This window comes from Ursus maritimus, unplaced genomic scaffold (genome assembly GCF_017311325.1).
Source record: "Ursus maritimus isolate PB19 unplaced genomic scaffold, ASM1731132v1 scaffold_26, whole genome shotgun sequence".
In the NCBI taxonomy this organism is placed as follows: Eukaryota; Metazoa; Chordata; class Mammalia; order Carnivora; family Ursidae; genus Ursus; species Ursus maritimus.
The window spans coordinates 19,474,532-19,492,901 of NW_024425119.1; the positions used below are offsets into that span (position 1 = coordinate 19,474,532).

The following is an 18,370-nucleotide window of genomic DNA, read 5'->3' on the forward strand; positions in this document are numbered from 1 at the left end:
AAAAATAAAGGCTCATTAGATAGGGCAGGGGGATCCTTTACCATATTGGCAGAAAGCATGAACGTCAGGTGACCTGAAGTCAGATGTACTAAACCTTATTTTCTGTATCATGTGCTTATTGATTAGCTTGAAAAGTCCACATGTTACGTTATAGCATCTGTGACATAAAGATGGTGATACTTAGACCATGAGGCAGCATTAAAAGTTCTTAACACACGGTATTCTTAGTACCACTACATGTTCAAATAAAATCCTGGTATAATTAGGATGACCGCATATCCTGTTTATCTAGGATTGTCCCAGTTCATCAGTTGTACCTAAAACAAGTATTAATAGCAGAAAAATCTAAGGGACTTCAGGGACTTGGTGAAATGAATACTAAGTAAACCACATTCTTGGTAACCAAACCTAGAGAGAAAACAGTGTGCAGGAGCTCTGGCCATCTCATGAGTGGTAATGGCCTGTATACACGATGGCCATTCCTTTCTTCCTTGATTTTTCTGTGAACCGGATCGTTCTTTGGCTAGATGGTGTGGAAACTTCTGAGGCAAAGGGAGAGGATTGCAGGAGAGTTAAAATTTTAGTTAATAACTCTAATTCTCTCCTTTTTCTATCTCCTTCCATAATGTTGTGCTTTGAGTACACAAAATACTGGTTACCAGAAAAGTGAGGTATTCTCAGTATTTTAACTGTGTACCATCCATCCATCATTGATTACACTGTAACTGTGTCAACAAAGCACTGCCCACTCATGGAACTCTGGGGAACATCCATACAATAATTATGTTGGGGAGACTGAACACTTAGAGAAATGCTCACTGTAATGAAATTTTACCTGATACTCAGTTACATACGTTTGTCATTTTTATGTTCTTTCAATAAACTCGTTAAACTTCTTTTACTACTTAAGACTCTGCTTTAACTCTTTTTATCCTGAAAGAGTATTACATTCCTCCGTATAATCATTTTTGCTCAGTTTGTCTTAAAATATTTTCTTTACTTTTGCCCTCAGAGGTAATTGTTATTTGCAAATACAGAGATTTCTTCTCAGACTTTCAGAATTGCTCCGAGTAACTTTAATATTCCTTTTAGGTATGAAATTGAAGGCTGTGAAGTCATTTGGGCCATTAAAGATAAAGCTATTGGGAATACTTTCTTTGATGCAGGAGCAGCTGAATTCTTGACTTCAAAGCTCATTGCTGAAAAACCAGAGGCTAGAATTGCACATAAAAGAACTAAATATACAACTGAAGGTAAATACAGCATCTTGTTCATTCACAGATGAAACTTTTTAGCTTTTTAGCCATACAGAAAAAGGCTATAAGAACGTTGAGCAAAATATTATAGTTGGGAGATAGAAATATAGATAATATTTATTTCTGTATCTTACATGACTTAGATTTTCCAGGATTTTTTTAAATGCCAAACATGCATAATTAAAACTGGAAATTTAAAGTGAATTAAATGAACCAGCCCATCTCCCTCTTTGCAAACAGATGGTACAACTGGATAGGATCTAAGGTAATTTTACAAAAATTGCAATGAATTTAAAAAGAAATACAGGGGTGCCTAGGTGGCTCAGTCAGTTAAGCTCCTGCCTTCAGCTCAGGTCATGATCTCAGGGTCCTAGGATGGAACCTGGCATGGGGCTTCCTGCTCAGCGGGGAGCTTGCCTCTCCCTCTTCCACTGTCCCTCCCCCCAGCTTGTGTGCATGCGTGCTCTCTCTCACGCTCTCTCTAGCAAATAAAATCTTTAGGAAAAAAGAAAAAAAACTAGTTTTTTAAGAATTTTTTTCTAACTTTTGGCTTATACAGTTCAAAAAGAATTCTATAAGTTTTGAGGGTGCTAAAAATTGACAGTGTTTAAAAACCGATGACTAATTTTTTTTATTGAATTATAACGGACTACAATATATTAGTTTCAGGTGTACAACAGTAGTGATTCAGTATTTTTATACATTGTGATGTGGTCATCTCGTAGGTTTAGTTACCCTGTCACTGTGCAAACTTATAGTACCATTGACTATATTTCCTGTGCTGTACTTTACAGCCCCGTGACTTATTTATAACTGGAAGTTCGTACTACTTACTACCGTTCACCTGTTTTTCCTGTGCACCAGTGCCTCCCCTGTGGCAACCACCAGTTCTCTATATCTGAGTCTGTTTCTGCTTTGTTTTATGTATTTTGTTGTTTTAAAATATTTTTCCTAGTTTAACTTGCATGTGTTTATTTAAAAGTTTTACTGAAGTATAGTTAACATACAGTGTTATATTAGTTTCAGGTGTACAGTAAAATGATTCAACAATTCTGTACATTACTCAGTGCTCCTCATGATAAGTGTACTCTTAATCCCCTTTATTTCACCCATACCCCCATACATCTCCCCTCTGGCAACCACAAGTTCTCTGTATTTAAGAGTCTGGTTTTTGGTTTGTCTCTATTTTGTTTCTTAAATTCCATATAAGAGTGAAATCATATGGCATTTGTCTTTGTCTGACTTATTTCGCTTAGGATTATACCCTCTAGGTCCAGCCGGGTTGTTGCACAAGGCAAGATCTCATTCTTTTTTATGACTTAGTAATATTCCATTGCATGTTTACCCTACCCCACATCTTCTTTATCCGTTCATCAGTTGATGGACATTTGGGATTGCTTCTGTATCTTGCTTGTTGTAAATAATGCCATAGTTAACATAGGGGTACATTTATCTTTTCAAATTAGTGTTTTTGTTTTCCTTGGGTAAATAGCCAGTAGTGGAATCACTGGATCATATGGCTTTTTTTTTTTTTTGGTAATTCAATTTTTAATTTTTTGAGGAAGTTCCATACTGTTTTTTTTACAGTGGTTGTACCAATTTGCATTCCCACCAGTGGTACATGAGGGATCTTGTTTCTCCACATCTTTGCCAAGACTTGTTATTTCTTGTCTTTTTGATTCTAGCCATTCTGCAAGTGTAAGGTGATACCTCATTGTGGTTTTGATTTGCACTTCTCTGATGATTAGTGATGTTCAGCATCTTTTCCTGTCCCTGTTAGCCAGCTGTATGTCTTTGGAAACATGTCTGTTCAAGTCCTCTGCCCATTTTTTATTTTGGTTGTATTTTTGTTACCAAGTTGTAGCAGTTCTTTATATATTTTGGATATCAACCTTTTAGCAGATAGATCTTACCCCTCATATTAACATACCTTTGGGGATGCTGTGTTTATACTCAACACTTGATTAAAAGATTATCTATTTTATAGCTCTATTTCACAAAATATTAAAATAATAAAATAACCCATACAGATAACTTAGTTAAATCATGCTGTACTTATGTACGTATGAGAATTATAACATTCCTAAAAGCTTGAGAACACAAAGCATAGTTCTCTGCCTGGCAGTTTTTAGATCATTTGAATTTTGAGTTGAGTTTATCTCTTCAGAAAGGAAAAAGGAAACACAAACCAAAGTTGGTGCTGGTAATATGGGCAGTGCCTTGGGACCTGATTGGCATGAAGGCTTGAATCTTAAAGGTGCAAAAGAGGTATGTGTTCATATACTAATTAAATCTAAGATGCAATTTTAAATTCTTAAACCATTTGTTAAATACTGGTCACAAGTAAGTCAAACAACTGGTAGGTCACTTAAAATCTAAAGTGCTAGGACAGACAGGACCAAAGGCACTTGGCCTGATTCCTTACCACAGATAAGTGAGTATTTCCTTCATCTAAAACTGACTCACGGCCTTCTTTTTAGTTCCCCAGGCAGACAGATTTCCAGAACTGGACTACAGTGAATATAACTGTCCTATTTTAAATTAATCTTTTCTCAAAAGTCACTTCACATGCATTATAATATTTTAAAGATTATTAGATGAATTCTAAATAAAATACATGTTTAACACCCTAACTGGATAAGCAAATGACTTGCTTTTGCTCGTTTATTAGATATTTGTGTTTAAATAGTTAAAAGGCTGTGATAAATACTGTAAGAAGCGTACATGGAGTCCTTATTACTGTGTATGATTTCTTTTCAGCCTTGGGTAGTTTGGAGGGGAGCTGGCTTCATGGCATATCTAATTTTTGTGATAGAAATTATACAAAATCATTTCTTCCTGCATCTTCAGATCCAAAGATTAATAGTATTTTTAACCTGAGAATTCAGCAGTTTAGTTCAGTAAACATTTTCTCCTTTGTACTTGACACTTTCCTAAGGTTCTGGATATAAGTTAATTGGCATGGACCTGCCCTCAAGAGGCTTTTATAGTCTCTAGCAGTTGTAATTTTTTAACAACTCTATTTGTAATTATCACTGAGGCTAATACTTAAAAGCACACCCTGCCAGTGCAGCTAGCTGTTAAGTTCTGAATGGATTTCTGCTCACTCCCTTCACGCACAGAAATTGAGAGACTTATTTTGGGGCATCCAGTGTGTTTCCATTTATACTGTAAGAAGTATTTCTTCTATATGTTTCTACAAGTGTATTGTAATTTTTTTTAATCATCAGCAGCCTAAGTCATTTTTTGGGACTTATTATGGTGACCAGTATTTCTTTTAGTTTTCTCGTAAGATTCACATTGAAACTGTCTGTGAAGTAAAGAAAATCTTCCTTCAGGAAGAATTTAGAATTTCTAAGAAAAAGTCCTTGCCTTTTCCCAGAGACCATTCTGATCAGTCAGTCACAACTGATAAAGGTAAGTAATAAAATAAAAAATACAGTAACCAGTAATTTAAAATGATGAAACCTTAATCTTACTATATTAAAAAACTTAATTTCCATATGAAATTTAAACATAAAAAGTAAAAATGAAATGATTACAATGTAAGTCATTTCATTTTCATTAGTCTTCACGTTCCCTAATAATTTGTATGCAGCTTTACATCAGTCTCATCGTGCTCTGGCCACCACAACTCTTAGAATATCTTGCAGATCAAAACAAATATCAACTAAAAAACTTTCATATTCTCAGAGGTGAAGCGACTGCCCCAAAATTAAACAGATTGAAAATCTAAATTTGGAATTAAGAAACGGATCTAATCCCTATTTCACACTCTGTGAAAACTACCACCATCTTAAATAACACTCAGCCAAACTAGCATATGAGATACTCCACTGTTTTTCAATTCTTTGAATTTTTCCACGGGAAAACGTAGTGTTAAGAGTTTGAATATGTGAGTAGTAAGGGAAAACATTGAAAAGTGAGTAATCTATTTGGACTAAACTCTTAGTGGAGTATATATAATAGCTTAATAGTTTTAAAGAAATAATTTATAAAGTGATCAGTTTAAAGTCATTTTGTTACAAGTTCTTTGTCTAAATTTGAACGAAAAATGTTTAGAATGCCATAATTTTGTAAGTATACCCAAAACAAGGAGACAGTACTGATTGCATTGTAATCGTTTAAGCAAATGTGCCTTATAAAATTAAGGGGTATGTTTTAAAGTCCTCTCCTGCCTTTTTCTTTCACTCTTTGTTCTAGGCATTATATTCACATAATGCTAATGACAGCTGGTGATGATTACATTTGAGAATGAAGGTGGTTTTTTGTTTGTTTGTTTTAAAGAGGTATGGCCTGTATATGTGGAATTGACTAATGAAAAGATATACGGCTGTGATTTCATTGTCAGTGCTACAGGAGTTACACCAAATACAGAACCTTTCCTCTGTGGCAACAATGTAAGGTGAAATTTTTTGTCCTACTCTGAATATTTTTAAAGTAGTGTGAGATTTCTAATTCTCAAGCATAAATAACTGTTGTTTTAGTGTAAAACTGTAAGGAAGCTGAAAACAGTTTAGTTTACAGTCATGTTTGATTTGCAGTATTTTGTATTGCCTAAAGTCCTTAACAGTGTCCCCATAAATGGGACATAATGAACAACTCATTTGTCTAAACATTGATGAGACGGACACCTATGAAATCTTACATATGAGTCTTTTAAAGAAACTGTCTTGTTTCAAATGCCTTTTAGCATTTGAAGCTTGCAAAACTGAGGAATATTGCAGTTATGAGTGGGGTAGTCATATGATTACTGAGTGTTCTTCATGTTGAAAGTCTTAAGAATTTTTTAGTTGGTCTGTCCTAGTAGGATTCTGATTCCCTGGAAATTCAGCTGAATTGTCTAAACTTTGCAGCTGTTTTTTACTCTCACTAAAGATCAGTATACCGAGGTGTAAAAATGTGACTTGTTCTTTTACTTTAGAACAAAAGCATCTTTCATTTTTCTTCCCACATATGCTTATCAGGAACGTTGTTTAGTTTGCTCTAGGAGAAGACGGCGGCCTGAAGGTGGACGCTCACATGCACACGTCTCTCCCTGATGTCTACGCCGCAGGTGACGTCTGCACTGCGTCCTGGCGGCCCAGCCCGGTCTGGCAGCAGGTGAGCTGCACCCACCATCACACCTTTGTATGAGATTTCTCAGATTCCCTGACGGTACGGAGTCGCTACCAGCAAATCCAAATTTCTGGTTTTCCCACTTAAGTAGGAAGCTCTCCTAGAGTTTTTAATGATATTTAAAAAAAAAGAATGTTTACCTCTGGTAAGTTATCCTATAGTGATAGAACACACTGGGTTGTCTTGTAATTCAAAAAGAATTATGGGCTATGACTTTTTCATCTTCAAATATTTACCAGCTGTCCAGTGGGACTTTGTGACGACAGAAACATTCTATACGTCTGCAGTGTACAGTCAGGCAGTAACCAGCTAAGTGTCTGTATCGAGCCCTTAAAATGTGCTGAATGTGACTGAGGAACTGAATTTTAATTTTATTTACATTTAAGTTTAAATAGCTCCATGGGTCCAGTGGCTACCAGACTGGATGGTGCAGCTTTAGATGAATAAATAACAGTCTGAGGTATAAACTGTACAGATGAATGATGACCCCTGAATGATGAATGTGGGAATTATGACTGAAAAAATTTCCTGTAGTGAACAGCCTTCCTCAGCCGAACAGCTCCGTCCAGCTGGACGTCCACGTCCTCCTGCCCTCAGGTGCTGCTGCCTCCTCACGGTGGAGCAGAAATCCTTGAGGAAGATACTCAGACCGGGGCCGTAGGCGAGGTGGTCTTAGGAGAAGTAGAGACACAGGTAGACGTTACAGACAGAAGAACCAGGCAACGGTCGGTGAAAGACCAGCTCCACAGGGAGACATTTTACTCCTTCAGATTAACTGTGGAGTGTGAAGTAGCAGAAGAGCTAGATATATTCTAAGGGGCACCTTCAATACTAGGTGTTTTTATGAACAGAGATAACAGTCATAGGAAGAGTGCTTTTGGTCTGTTCTAAAGTGCTAGCTTGTTTTCAATTTTTTCTACATTCTGTCATTACTGTGGCATATCTGTCCTCAACTCTCAGGCACTGGTGTTCGTGGGATTTTTTTTTTTTTTTTTAAGACTTTAAACCATCTAGGATAAATTAGATCTTATGTGTCATACTCTGCTACAGGCAATATCTAAAAAAAAAATAAAACCCAAAACAAAACAGATGGCTCTTATTCTGAGTGAATCTAATAGACCTTGTCTCTTAATTTGTAGAAGCAATAAATAAGTACAGTAATTAATTAGTTTTACATGATCCAGGACCCAAACTGGAGGGACTCTGAGGCCGGTAGACATTAAGTTTAACAACGGTCCAGCAGTGTTAACACTGCAGGCTGCCTCCATTAGCCGTTCTCTAGTGTTGTGCTCGGTTTGCTCTGCTTCCTTCCCACAGATTCCCTTTCACTTCATCAAACTGATCTTGTTTATACACAGGAGACTGAATTAAAAAATCTATCCATTCTGCCAGAAATGATTGTAGTGGTATTTTTGCACACAAAAGGACATTAGTTACACACAGGGGTGTAGATTAGCTTACTTAATTTTCTCAATAGCCACGGAATAGGTGGTGTACATTTATGTTTCAGGTGAAGAAATTAAGGCTGTTAATAAATAAAAATGAAAAGTTAAAGATGTAGAAGAGTTGCCATTTAAATCTCTTGACTTTCACAGCCAGTGTTCTATCAGGGATTCATAAAACTCTGTAGAAATAAACATACAATAAAGGAGAAATTAATAATGTAAGGGAAGAACTTAAAATTCCCATCATCAGTCGCTGAAATCTGGTAAGATTTCCCGAGGCTGGACACCCAATTAGTACATCGATTTAACTGCATGGGAGGCCTTAACTAACACCAAAATCTAAAGATTAGGAAAAGAAATGCAATTTTCAGTGATAATTTGTCATCTCTACTTATGCTGATAATGAGACTGGCTAATTAGTAGTATTCTTACCTGGTATACCCTGAAATGTTTTAGTTAGTTGTAATAGTTTATTGAAACATACAGATTTGGTATCATCCTTTAATTTCAAAGGCAGTAATTTGGATAGAATTATCAAATAGCAAATCAAGTTTGGTTAGTATAGATTGGTGATGGCTTCTATGGCAAAGACGGTCCAACTAGTCCTCTAGCTCGCGCCAATCTCAAGGAGTGTCAACGTTGAACCCCTTCAAGGACTTTTGTAAGGCACTGTTAAAGTAAGACAGTGAAAAATTTTTACCTCATGACATTTCTTTCTTTCAGATGAGGCTGTGGACCCAGGCTAGACAGATGGGATGGTATGCAGCGAAGTGCATGGCTGCCGCTAGCTTAGGAGAATCTATTGACATGGACTTCAGCTTTGAACTTTTTGCACATGTAACAAAATTTTTTAACTATAAGGTAAGATAAGCAAATTAGTGTCTTTTTCTGCTTGTTAGTTTTATAACTCAAACCATGTAAATACTCAAATGAGAAAATTAGATAATTATTTTACAGAAAATGACACATTTTCTCATTTCTTGGAAATCAGTACCTGGTATTATTGCTGGTCTTAATTCCTAGTCATTACCTACCTTTCTGTGCTATACTGTTTTCTAGTTAAGGGGGGAAAGTCTCTTCTAGGTTTATTCCCTGTTGGTACATTTTGAGATTCATTCTTGCTTTGCGGGGGGAACCAATGGCTATCGTACTCAAGAATGAACCAGGGGATTTGCCATGCATATTATTTACTCCTCTTTACGTTACTCTAAGTTTTTTCTTCATAACTCTAAGCTGATGTAGTCCAGATCCTACATATTTGTTAATTCGCTAGATACTTTTAATGTTCAGAGACTATGTGGTGGTGTGATCCATACAATAAATGCAGTGCCATTCAAATGTTTTCTTTGGGACACTCCCCAATTTTTGTGAATAGATTTCTAGCATAACAACACAATGTAAGTACATAGAGTGTTTCCTTTTTGGTACTCACCAGAATGATGTTTTTATCCCTGCCTCTAGGTTGTATTGCTGGGAAAATACAACGCACAGGGCTTAGGTTCAGATCATGAATTAATGCTGAGATGTACTAAAGGACAAGAATACGTCAAAGTCGTCATGCAGAATGGGCGAATGATGGGAGCTGTCTTAATTGGTGAAACAGACTTAGAAGAAACATTTGAAAACTTAATTTTAAATCAGACAGATCTTTCATCATATGGAGAAGATCTGCTAGATCCAAATATTGATTTAGAAGATTATTTTGATTAAAAAAGGTATTTCAAGAGCTACATAAAGTTCCAAATAATGCAATGTCACAATAAGGCAAATAACGGATATAATAAAGAATACAGAAGTGATAATGATTTTAGTGGGAAAATATTAAAATATAATATTGAAAAAATAGATGTAAATTATTTGATCTTTATAACACAAAACTGACCACTTATGTGAATGCAAGCATTTAAGTTACTCATTTCTGATTTAACTAGGTTGTAATCTACTTAGCCAACAACTTGGTCTGGTATACTAGAGTCCTTCTGATTGTGAACTGTCAGGGTTATGGTTTTAAGAGGCTTATAGTTTTACACAGAGATGTAGCAATATCTTACTTGCTAATATCATTTGTATTGATACCCTATTCTGTTTACATTTGGATTCTACAGCTGTTAGGAGCTGAAATCACTCCCTTTCTGTAATAAATCTTTGTAAAATATTCCGTGTAATTTTGCTATCAAATGAAAATAAACATATCAAGGCATAAGAGTTTAAGATAGTTGTGAACTTAAGTAGTTTACATTTTTCTCATTTCGTATTGTCAGTTTTTACAAATCATGATCTGAAATGTTCAAGTCCAGTACTTCAGAGATAAGTTCCATATGTATAAAATATTTAAAAGTGTCTTAAACTTTTAACTACAAAATAATGGTGTATACATGCATAAACTGTTTTCTTGAAAATACAGAAACATCCATCTCATGCATTATCAGTTTATTCTTAGATAGCTGAAGCCTGTTCGGAAGTTACCTGAATTTTTTTCTTCCTCCTTTTTATCAGCTCTTTCAGAATCCAAGTTTGAGATGATTCAATCTACAAATAAAAACAAAGCAAACATTCTGGTCAAAACTCAGCGGTTCCATTTTCTCTTCAAAGTAATAATCCCACTGGTCCTTCTAGATCAGCTCTTTAGTTAAGTATCTAGTGGTCTGTTTTTTTATCTTCAAGTATCTACTCAAATATGCACCCTATCTATCTTGAAGGGATGTGCTGTCAGAGACACAGTGGTACATGGCACACTTTTGCAGGCTCGAGAGTATGTAGTGTGTGAGAGTCATTGGTTCTCGACCTCTGCTGCACAGACTGACTTCTCAACCAATGTTGACCACAACTCATATTGTGAAAGCAGAGTGTATCGCAAACTAGACAACACTAAAATGGATTTTTCCTCTTCTGAAAGGTTGGAAACCCTCATCTATATTTAAAAAAGATAGATTAGTTTAAATTCCATTCCTTAATATATCTACAGAAAACAAAGGTATGTTCCACTGGACTCAGGACAATACTAGTTACAGCATCCCATAGCTTTAATATGTTTTTTCACTATATAGAAATATCCAGTTACCCTGAAACAGCTCTGCATGGGCTTCTTTACTTGGGTGGTAATAAAATGTGCATCACTATTCAGATTAGCTTTAGGTCTATTTTCAAATATGAAATCTCAATGAGAAAGGTTTTGAGAAATTATGAAAAAACAAATCTATAAAAAACCATAAGTGCAGTAATTTTAATATACTGCTATGAAACTTGGACAGAACAAATACTTTCTATAAATTGTTTGTAAATTTTATATGGGATTTAAAAGTTTACATGAAACAATGGGAAAAAATACTTTTTCCCATTATAAGAAACAATTATAAAGACAACACTAAAGGACGAGAAATAGATTTATGTATACTTAAGATACTGCTCTAGAAGAACGTGCAGTCATTTTCACCAGGTCTCTATGAGGAAGTTTGGGAGGAGCACCCACCACTCTGTCAGTTTCAGTGGAGTAATAAGCTTTTCATTCAGGTCCTTTGCCTTCTTCAGGATCTTGATAAGATCTCTGCAGTGTGCGGTTACATTCTTCCACATGCTGTATTGAGAAAGGCAGCTGGGATTTAGAAATTAAGGACAGGCTAGTCTAAGTGGTTAAACTGGCTTAAAATGAGTCATCAACGGGGCGCCTGGGTGGCACAGCGGTTAAGCATCTGCCTTCGGCTCAGGGCGTGATCCCGGCGTTATGGGATCGAGCCCCACATCAGGCTCCTCTGCTACGAGCCTGCTTCTTCCTCTCCCGCTCCCCCTGCTTGTGTTCCCTCTCTCGCTGGCTGTCTCTCTCTCTAATAGATAAATAAAATCTTAAAAAAAAATGAGTCATCAACGTGAGCCACCCTGAACACTGACTTAATTTGTTCTGAACCCAAACCAGGCTACTCCTCAAGTCTATTACTAAGTTATAGTCTCTATAAGACATTGTTGAATTTACAGTGATGTAAAGGAAATAAGCTGGTTACCGGAAGGCCTTGAAGTATGCTCTGTGAACCAGGGTGTTTGCCAGACATGACTGAGAAAGATTTATGAGATCAGTCTATACTTCATATTTACCTGATTTGTGCTCATTGAGCAATATTCTGAAAACTATGGTTTCCTTGGTACTCTGATTTAGAGACAAGAATGCTCTGGTCAGATATTCCTAATTATTGATTCTAGCACCCTGATTTATATATATATCAGACTTGTTAATGTGGTCAGTCTAATGCAGGGTAATAAACTCATATACAAGTTTTTCTAGCTGCAAAGTTAAAATTGTAATGACCTTCTTCACCCACCAAGGCATCAGAACTCTGTGAGGGGGAACTGGTTAGTCCAGCTCTTCAGTCACAACAGACACACAGGATGAAAAAAGTTAAAATGCAGGGGCGCCAGGGTGGCGCAGTCCTTAAGCGTCTGCCTTTGGCTGAGGGCGTGATCCTGGCGTTATGGGATCGAGCCCCACATCAGGCTCCTCCGCTAGGAGCCTGCTTCTTCCTCTCCCACTCCCCCTGCTTGTGTTCCGTCTCTCGCTGGCTGTCTCTCTGTCAAATAAATAAATAAAATCTTTAAAATAAAAAAGAAAAAAGTTAAAATGCAGCACCAAAATATTGCTAAATTAGTGTCTTATGAGTGGTTAACCATTATCTGGTTCAAAAATGATTGACTATAATCTCTCTTTTGCATTAAATTTCTCTTCCCAATCAGTGACTATAAAGTATTAGAGATTAGCCTTTTCTTATATAAATAGTATTTCTGTTCAGAGGAATGTAAACCTCTCCCTTCATTCCTTAAAAATTTAACATGCCCTTAGTATAGCAATATAAAATAGATGCATACATGTATCACTTTTCCTTTTATTTACCTTGTTTTAAAACTCTGAGTTACTTTTAAATCTAGAAAATGCTATTCACAGCTTGCTTAATCCATTTTGGGGCCTAATATTGCCCCCATGTAGTCCTAGCTATATATATTAGCCTATGAAGTTTAAAGAACGATGAACTAGGGACCGTTCTAGTCCATGATGGTGACACAGGAAGATGCTGAACTCCCCTCCATGGGCACACACCAAATCTACACCAATTTATAGGCACTTCCTCCTGAAGAGCTGACTGGCCAGCTTCTGTACAACAAGACAGACCACCTAAAGAACACTGAGAGACTGAGACGTGGTAACAAAGGGTGACCCCACCCTCGATGCAGCAAACTGCAGTGCGTTGGATAATAATGAGGTACCAGGAGCAGATTCATCTACGCTGGGCCACAGAAAATAAAAACCATGGCTTAAAAGAACAACCAGAATATAAAGGAACTATCTCTTGAACCCTGCTAACTGGCAGGGGAGCTGCTGCAACTGTCTCTGGGTTGGAGGGTCCAGTGAGTGCCACAGTTTACATTCCCCCACCACCTTGACAGTATAGATGGGAGCAGGGTCCAGGCACCCTAACCAGCCTACCACCTCAGTGAGCCCTGGGCCCCCAACCCACACCAGCCGCAGCTGTCCCACAAGGGCAGCCCCATGGTGGTGCACACCATGACAGCCCTGGTCAGTGCTCACTACAGCTCCAGCTGTCTCGCCACACCGAGGCAGGCGCAAAGCACCCTGGAACACGGCAGGCCTACACTGCTTTGGCTTCAGATGGCTTTCTAGGGCACCCCTGGTTGATGCCTTTTTTCAGCTCCAGGTGCCCTGCCAGGACGCCTGGGCTTACACCTGCTTCAGCTGTCCTACCACGGCACCATCTGTACAGAGAACCTTAGGGCAATCCCAGTCCATGCCCGTTTCAGCTATAACTATTTGCACCCTGCACAAAGTACCCAGGGACCCTCCAGCCAGCAACCACCTTGGCTATGGCTGCCCACACCAGGGCACCTTCCATATACTCCAGAACACCCCAGCTTACTCCCACTTGAGTTTCAGCCATACTGCCAGGGTGTCCTCTGCACAGAGAACCCTGGGACCACCCATAGCTTACAACCACTTCAGCTTCAGGTGTCCTGCAGGGTGCCCACTGTGCACAGTCCAGGAAGCACACTAGCTGGCACCCACTTCAGCATTAGCTGTCCTGCCAGAGCATCCTGTGTGTGGAAAGCCCCCAGCTTGAACACATTTACCTTCAGCTGTCCTGCCAGGGTACCCTCTGCAAAAAGCCTCAGGACCAACTCCCAGCCCACCCCCAGCCACACTCAATCTCCAACCATTCCACCAGTGCAACCCCAGCAGGGGGCACCCTGCAATCCCCAACCCATGCCAGCCACAGCTCCAATCAGCCAGTAAAAGTCACCAGGTATATACAGTTTACACAGGGGACAACCACATACCAAGATCATTCCTTCAAGTTTAGAAAAAGTAGCTGTTATGCCTAATTCATAGAAACAAACACAAAGTCAATCAAAATGGGGAGAGAAAGGAATGTGCCCCAAATAAAAGAACAAGACAAAACCTCAGAAAAAGAAATAAATGAAACAGAGATAAGCAATGTACCTGATGAAGAATTTAAAGTAATGATTGGAAAGATGGGCACTGGGCTGGAGAGAAGAGTAGAAGAACTCAGAACTTCAACAAAGACCTGGAAAATATAAAGAACCAGGGCTGAAGAATACAAATGAAAAGAAAAAACACTAGAAGGAATCACAAGTACATTAATGGATGCAGAAGAATGATCTGGAAGATGGGGTACTGGAAAGCACCCAAGCTGAACAGAAAACTTCTTTTTTTTAATTTTTATTTATTTTTCTTAAGGAAACTCTATGCCCAACATAGGGCTTGAACTCACAACCCCAAGACCAAGAGTCTCATCCTCCATCAACTGAGCCAGCCAGCCACCCCCCAAAAATAAACAACTTTTTAAAATGAGGATGGGTTAAGTGATCTGTTGGACAGCATCAAGTGAACAAGCGTTCATATTACAGGGGTCCCAGAAAGAGGAGAAAGAGAGAGAAGGTGGTAGAAAATTTATTTGAAGAATTATAGCTGGAAACTTCCCTAATCTAGGGAAGGAAATAGATATTCAGATTCATGAAGCACATAGAGCCCCTTAAGAAGAAAACCTCAAGAAGCTCAACACCACAACACGTAATTAAAATGTCAAAGGCTAAAGAGATAATTGTAAAAGCAGTGAGAGAAAAGCAAAAAGTTATGCACAAGAGAAACTCCACAAAGCTATCAGCTAACTTTTTCAGCAGAAACATTGAAGGACCCAAGGGACTGGCATGATACATTCAAAGTGCTGAAAGGAAAACAAACAAAAAAACCCACAATCAAGAACACCCAGCAAGATTATCACTTGGAATTGAAGAAGAGATAGTTCCCAAACAAAAGTTAAAGGAATTCATCACTACTAAGTTGGTGTTACAAGAAGTGCTAAAGGGAATTCCTTAAGTGGAAAAGAAAAGGCTATAATTAGACATAAAGAAATTATGAATAAAAAGATGTAAAACATGGCAACATATATATAAACCATGGAGGAAGTAGTGAAAAAGAAGTTTCTTTAGAATGTGTTCAAACTTAAATGACCATCAACTCAATATAGACTGCTTTATACTATATGTAGGTAAAAAAAATAAATAAATAAAATAAAATAAAATAAAATAAAATAAAATGAAAACGTACAGTATGCAGAATATAGTCGATGGTATTGTAAGTGTCTCAAGGTGACAGATGGTAGCTACACTTGTGATGGGCGCAGCATAATGTATAAATAGAGCTGCTGAATCATTATGTTGTACATCTGAAACTAATAATTGTGTGTCAACTATACTCAAAAAAGTAAAGAGAAATGAAAAAGAATAACAAAAGAGAAATAAAGTAAAACAAAATACTACAGAAAGTCAGCAATCACAAAGAATGAGAGCAAGGGAAGGAACAAAGAGGAACTACAAAAACAACCAAGAAAACAGTCAACAAAATGGCAGAAATATGTAGCTATCAATAATTACTTTAAATGTAAATGGTCTAAATGTTCCACTCAAAAGACATAGCATGGTGGAATGAATTAAAAAAACAAGATGCATGTATATGCTGCCTATAATAGACTTACTTCAGGCCTAAAGACACATACAGACTGAAAGTGAAGGGATGGAAAAACATATGCAAATGGAAGTAAAGAAAAGCTGGAGTAGCAGTACATACATCAGACAAAATAGACTTCAAAACAAAGACTGTATCAAGAGACAAAGAAGAACATTACATAATGATAAAGGTACCAATCCAACAAGAGAATATAACAATTGTAAATATCTATGCACCCAACATAGGAACATCTAAATACATAAAGCAGGGGCACCTGGCTGACTCAGTAGGCTGACTCTTGGTCTTGGGATCCTGAGTCTGAGCCCCACACTGGGTGTAGAGATTACTTAAATAAATAAAAACTTAAAAAAATGCTAAGAAAAAATACACAAAGTAAACATAACCAGATAAAGAAATTGATGGTAACACAATAATGATAGGGAACTTTAACCCCTCACTTATTCTTTATCTGTTTTGCAGATAAAGTTCTGCAGTTCTGTGTGATCTTGGTCTCAGCTGGAAGTTCCTGTCGATCATCTGGGGGAGGGGCCTGTTGGTGCTGATTCTCAGGTATCTTTGCCCTGGTTGGATTGTACCGCCCTTGCCAGGGGGCCGGGCCCCAATAAAGTAGCTCTGTATGGCTCTGTGTGGCTTTTGTTCCCTTAAGGCTTCCTACGCAGCTTTAGAGAATGAGAATGAAAATGGCTGCCTCCCAATCTCCAGCCCCAAGGAGCCAACAGCTCAGGGCGCCACTCCTTAGTGTGCCCTCAGAGAAAAGCAGTCAGTTACTCTTGTCTCCCAGCCTGTGACCGAGTGTTTCTCAGGGACATGACCCTGTTTCAATGTTCCAAACCCTGCTGACTCCTGTGTCACACTGCCATGCTGCCCCTCCCAGGGGGAGGGCAGGGGATCTCGCGTGTTCTGCAGCTTGCTGTGCCTCTGCTTGGAGAGCCATCACCAGCTGTGACCGAGCCCTGGTTCGTGGTTTATGGCAACACCAAGCTGAAAGCCCACTCCTGGGCTCTCTGATTGCAGCCGACTTCCCCTCTCCAATGCCTGGGAACTCTGCCACCCTCAGGCATCCCCGTTCTTTCTGCAACCCTGGGGATCCTGAAACCTCACTGACCCACCTGGGATTCCACCAACTGAGTGCCTTTCAGGCAGGGATTTCCCTCACCCCCTCGCCCCCTTCACCCCCCTCACCCCCTCACCCCCTCGCCAGAGCAGACTTCTAAAAGTTCTGATTTTGTGCTCTGCTGTTCAGCACTTGGCTGACAGAGGCTCCCTCCCCCCACAGTTTATCTTCCCATATATCCCCTCAGATCCACTTCTCCGCACCTCCTACCTTGCAAGAAGTGGTGGATTTTCCATTTGTAGAGGTGCAGCTACTCTTTTCTTACGGCTCTGGTCGAATTCACAGGTGTTCAGGATGATTTGATAGCTATCTGCTGAATTCAAGGAACCAGATGAAATGAGGTTCCCCTACTCTTCCACCATCTTCCCTCAAAAAACTCAATGAAAAGATTTCTTAATCTCATTGCTGAGAAAAGCTTAAAGCACAGAAAAGCATATACTAGACTAATTAAATTAGGTGATTTCCATACGTGGGGAAAGAGAAACTCTTCCATCTCTTTTTTTTTCTCTCCATAGGCAATTTTCCTCTATCTCTGACATTACCTATCAATAAATATCTAATTTCCTCCTACTCTGGACAAGAGATGCTGTTAAATGTCAGATGTAAAGTAAAGTTTGTCATAAAAATCTCTCATAAAACAGTATCCCAAGCACTGGTGTTGGAAGGTGGAGGAGGGGGTTCCTGTGCTGTGCCTGCCTTCAAACCACATGCAGGTCGTCCTGCCTCCTGCTTCCAGGAGCCTTGCTTCAGGTTTTCTAAGGAAGTCAACAGAGACATTCAACTCCTTTTACCGTCCCTGCTTCTGTCAAAGCTCATTGCTTTCTTTGAAATTAGCTTCACAAATGACCAGTTTCTCACAATCGCAACTCTAGATTCATTCATTAGTATAATTTTTAATTCTCTTCTTTCCGGGATGGCTCAAATTGAGAGTCCCACTTGGAAGTAAAGAAGTAAATAAAATGGCTTCTCTTAGTATCTTCTATGAGGGGGTTCTGGGAGAGGGGCGGTGTTTACATGGGTGGTATACATATGGGGTGGCTGTGTATTAGGCTAGAACTTAAAAGATGGGACAAGATTGCCTTGTGGCTGCTGTTTCTCTTTCTGCGCAAACCTCTTCTGATTGTAGCAGATGTATAGGGCTCCACAGCATCAGCATCTTAGCCACAAACTTCCTAGAAAGAAAACTCCCCTAGGTTCCTTTGAGAGGTAATGAAAAATAAATATCAAGGTTTGGTACAAACACACTAACCAGCTCAGGAGTGGAAGGCAGCAAGTTCCTTATAGCTGGTTGAACTCCTTCAAGATTTGTGTATACACACACACACACACACACACACAGAGTACACACCATACACAAAAAGTCTAAGAAATATGCTTGTGTGTATTGACCTAC

The 18,370-nt window shown here is 38.6% G+C and overlaps 1 protein-coding gene and 1 long non-coding RNA gene across 3 annotated transcripts in view; one reads left to right on the forward strand and one right to left on the reverse strand.

The window, feature by feature from the left end:
- Window positions 1–10,047, forward strand: part of PYROXD1 (pyridine nucleotide-disulphide oxidoreductase domain 1) — a 27,986-nt gene extending 17,939 nt beyond the window's left edge. The window contains exons 6-12 of the mRNA XM_008707073.2: window positions 1,093–1,253; window positions 3,424–3,524; window positions 4,538–4,673; window positions 5,544–5,656; window positions 6,237–6,359; window positions 8,543–8,680; window positions 9,281–10,047. Coding sequence (XP_008705295.1) covers window positions 1,093–1,253; window positions 3,424–3,524; window positions 4,538–4,673; window positions 5,544–5,656; window positions 6,237–6,359; window positions 8,543–8,680; window positions 9,281–9,529 — 1,021 coding nt within the window. The 3' untranslated portion in view covers window positions 9,530–10,047. The remainder of the gene's footprint in view (window positions 1–1,092; window positions 1,254–3,423; window positions 3,525–4,537; window positions 4,674–5,543; window positions 5,657–6,236; window positions 6,360–8,542; window positions 8,681–9,280) is intronic.
- The window catches only part of LOC103677813, an 18,586-nt gene extending 6,263 nt beyond the window's left edge, over window positions 1–12,323 (reverse strand). The window contains exons 1-3 of one of the 2 annotated variants that reach the window (XR_005837877.1): window positions 12,130–12,323; window positions 11,289–11,393; window positions 10,286–10,348 (exon numbers count right to left, since the gene is read on the reverse strand). This is a non-coding gene — a long non-coding RNA (uncharacterized LOC103677813). Of the gene's footprint in view, window positions 1–10,285; window positions 10,349–11,288; window positions 11,394–12,116 lie in introns of both variants that reach the window. The other variant, XR_005837878.1, reaches the window with a different exon arrangement.
- Between the last annotated feature and the right edge of the window lie 6,047 nt (window positions 12,324–18,370).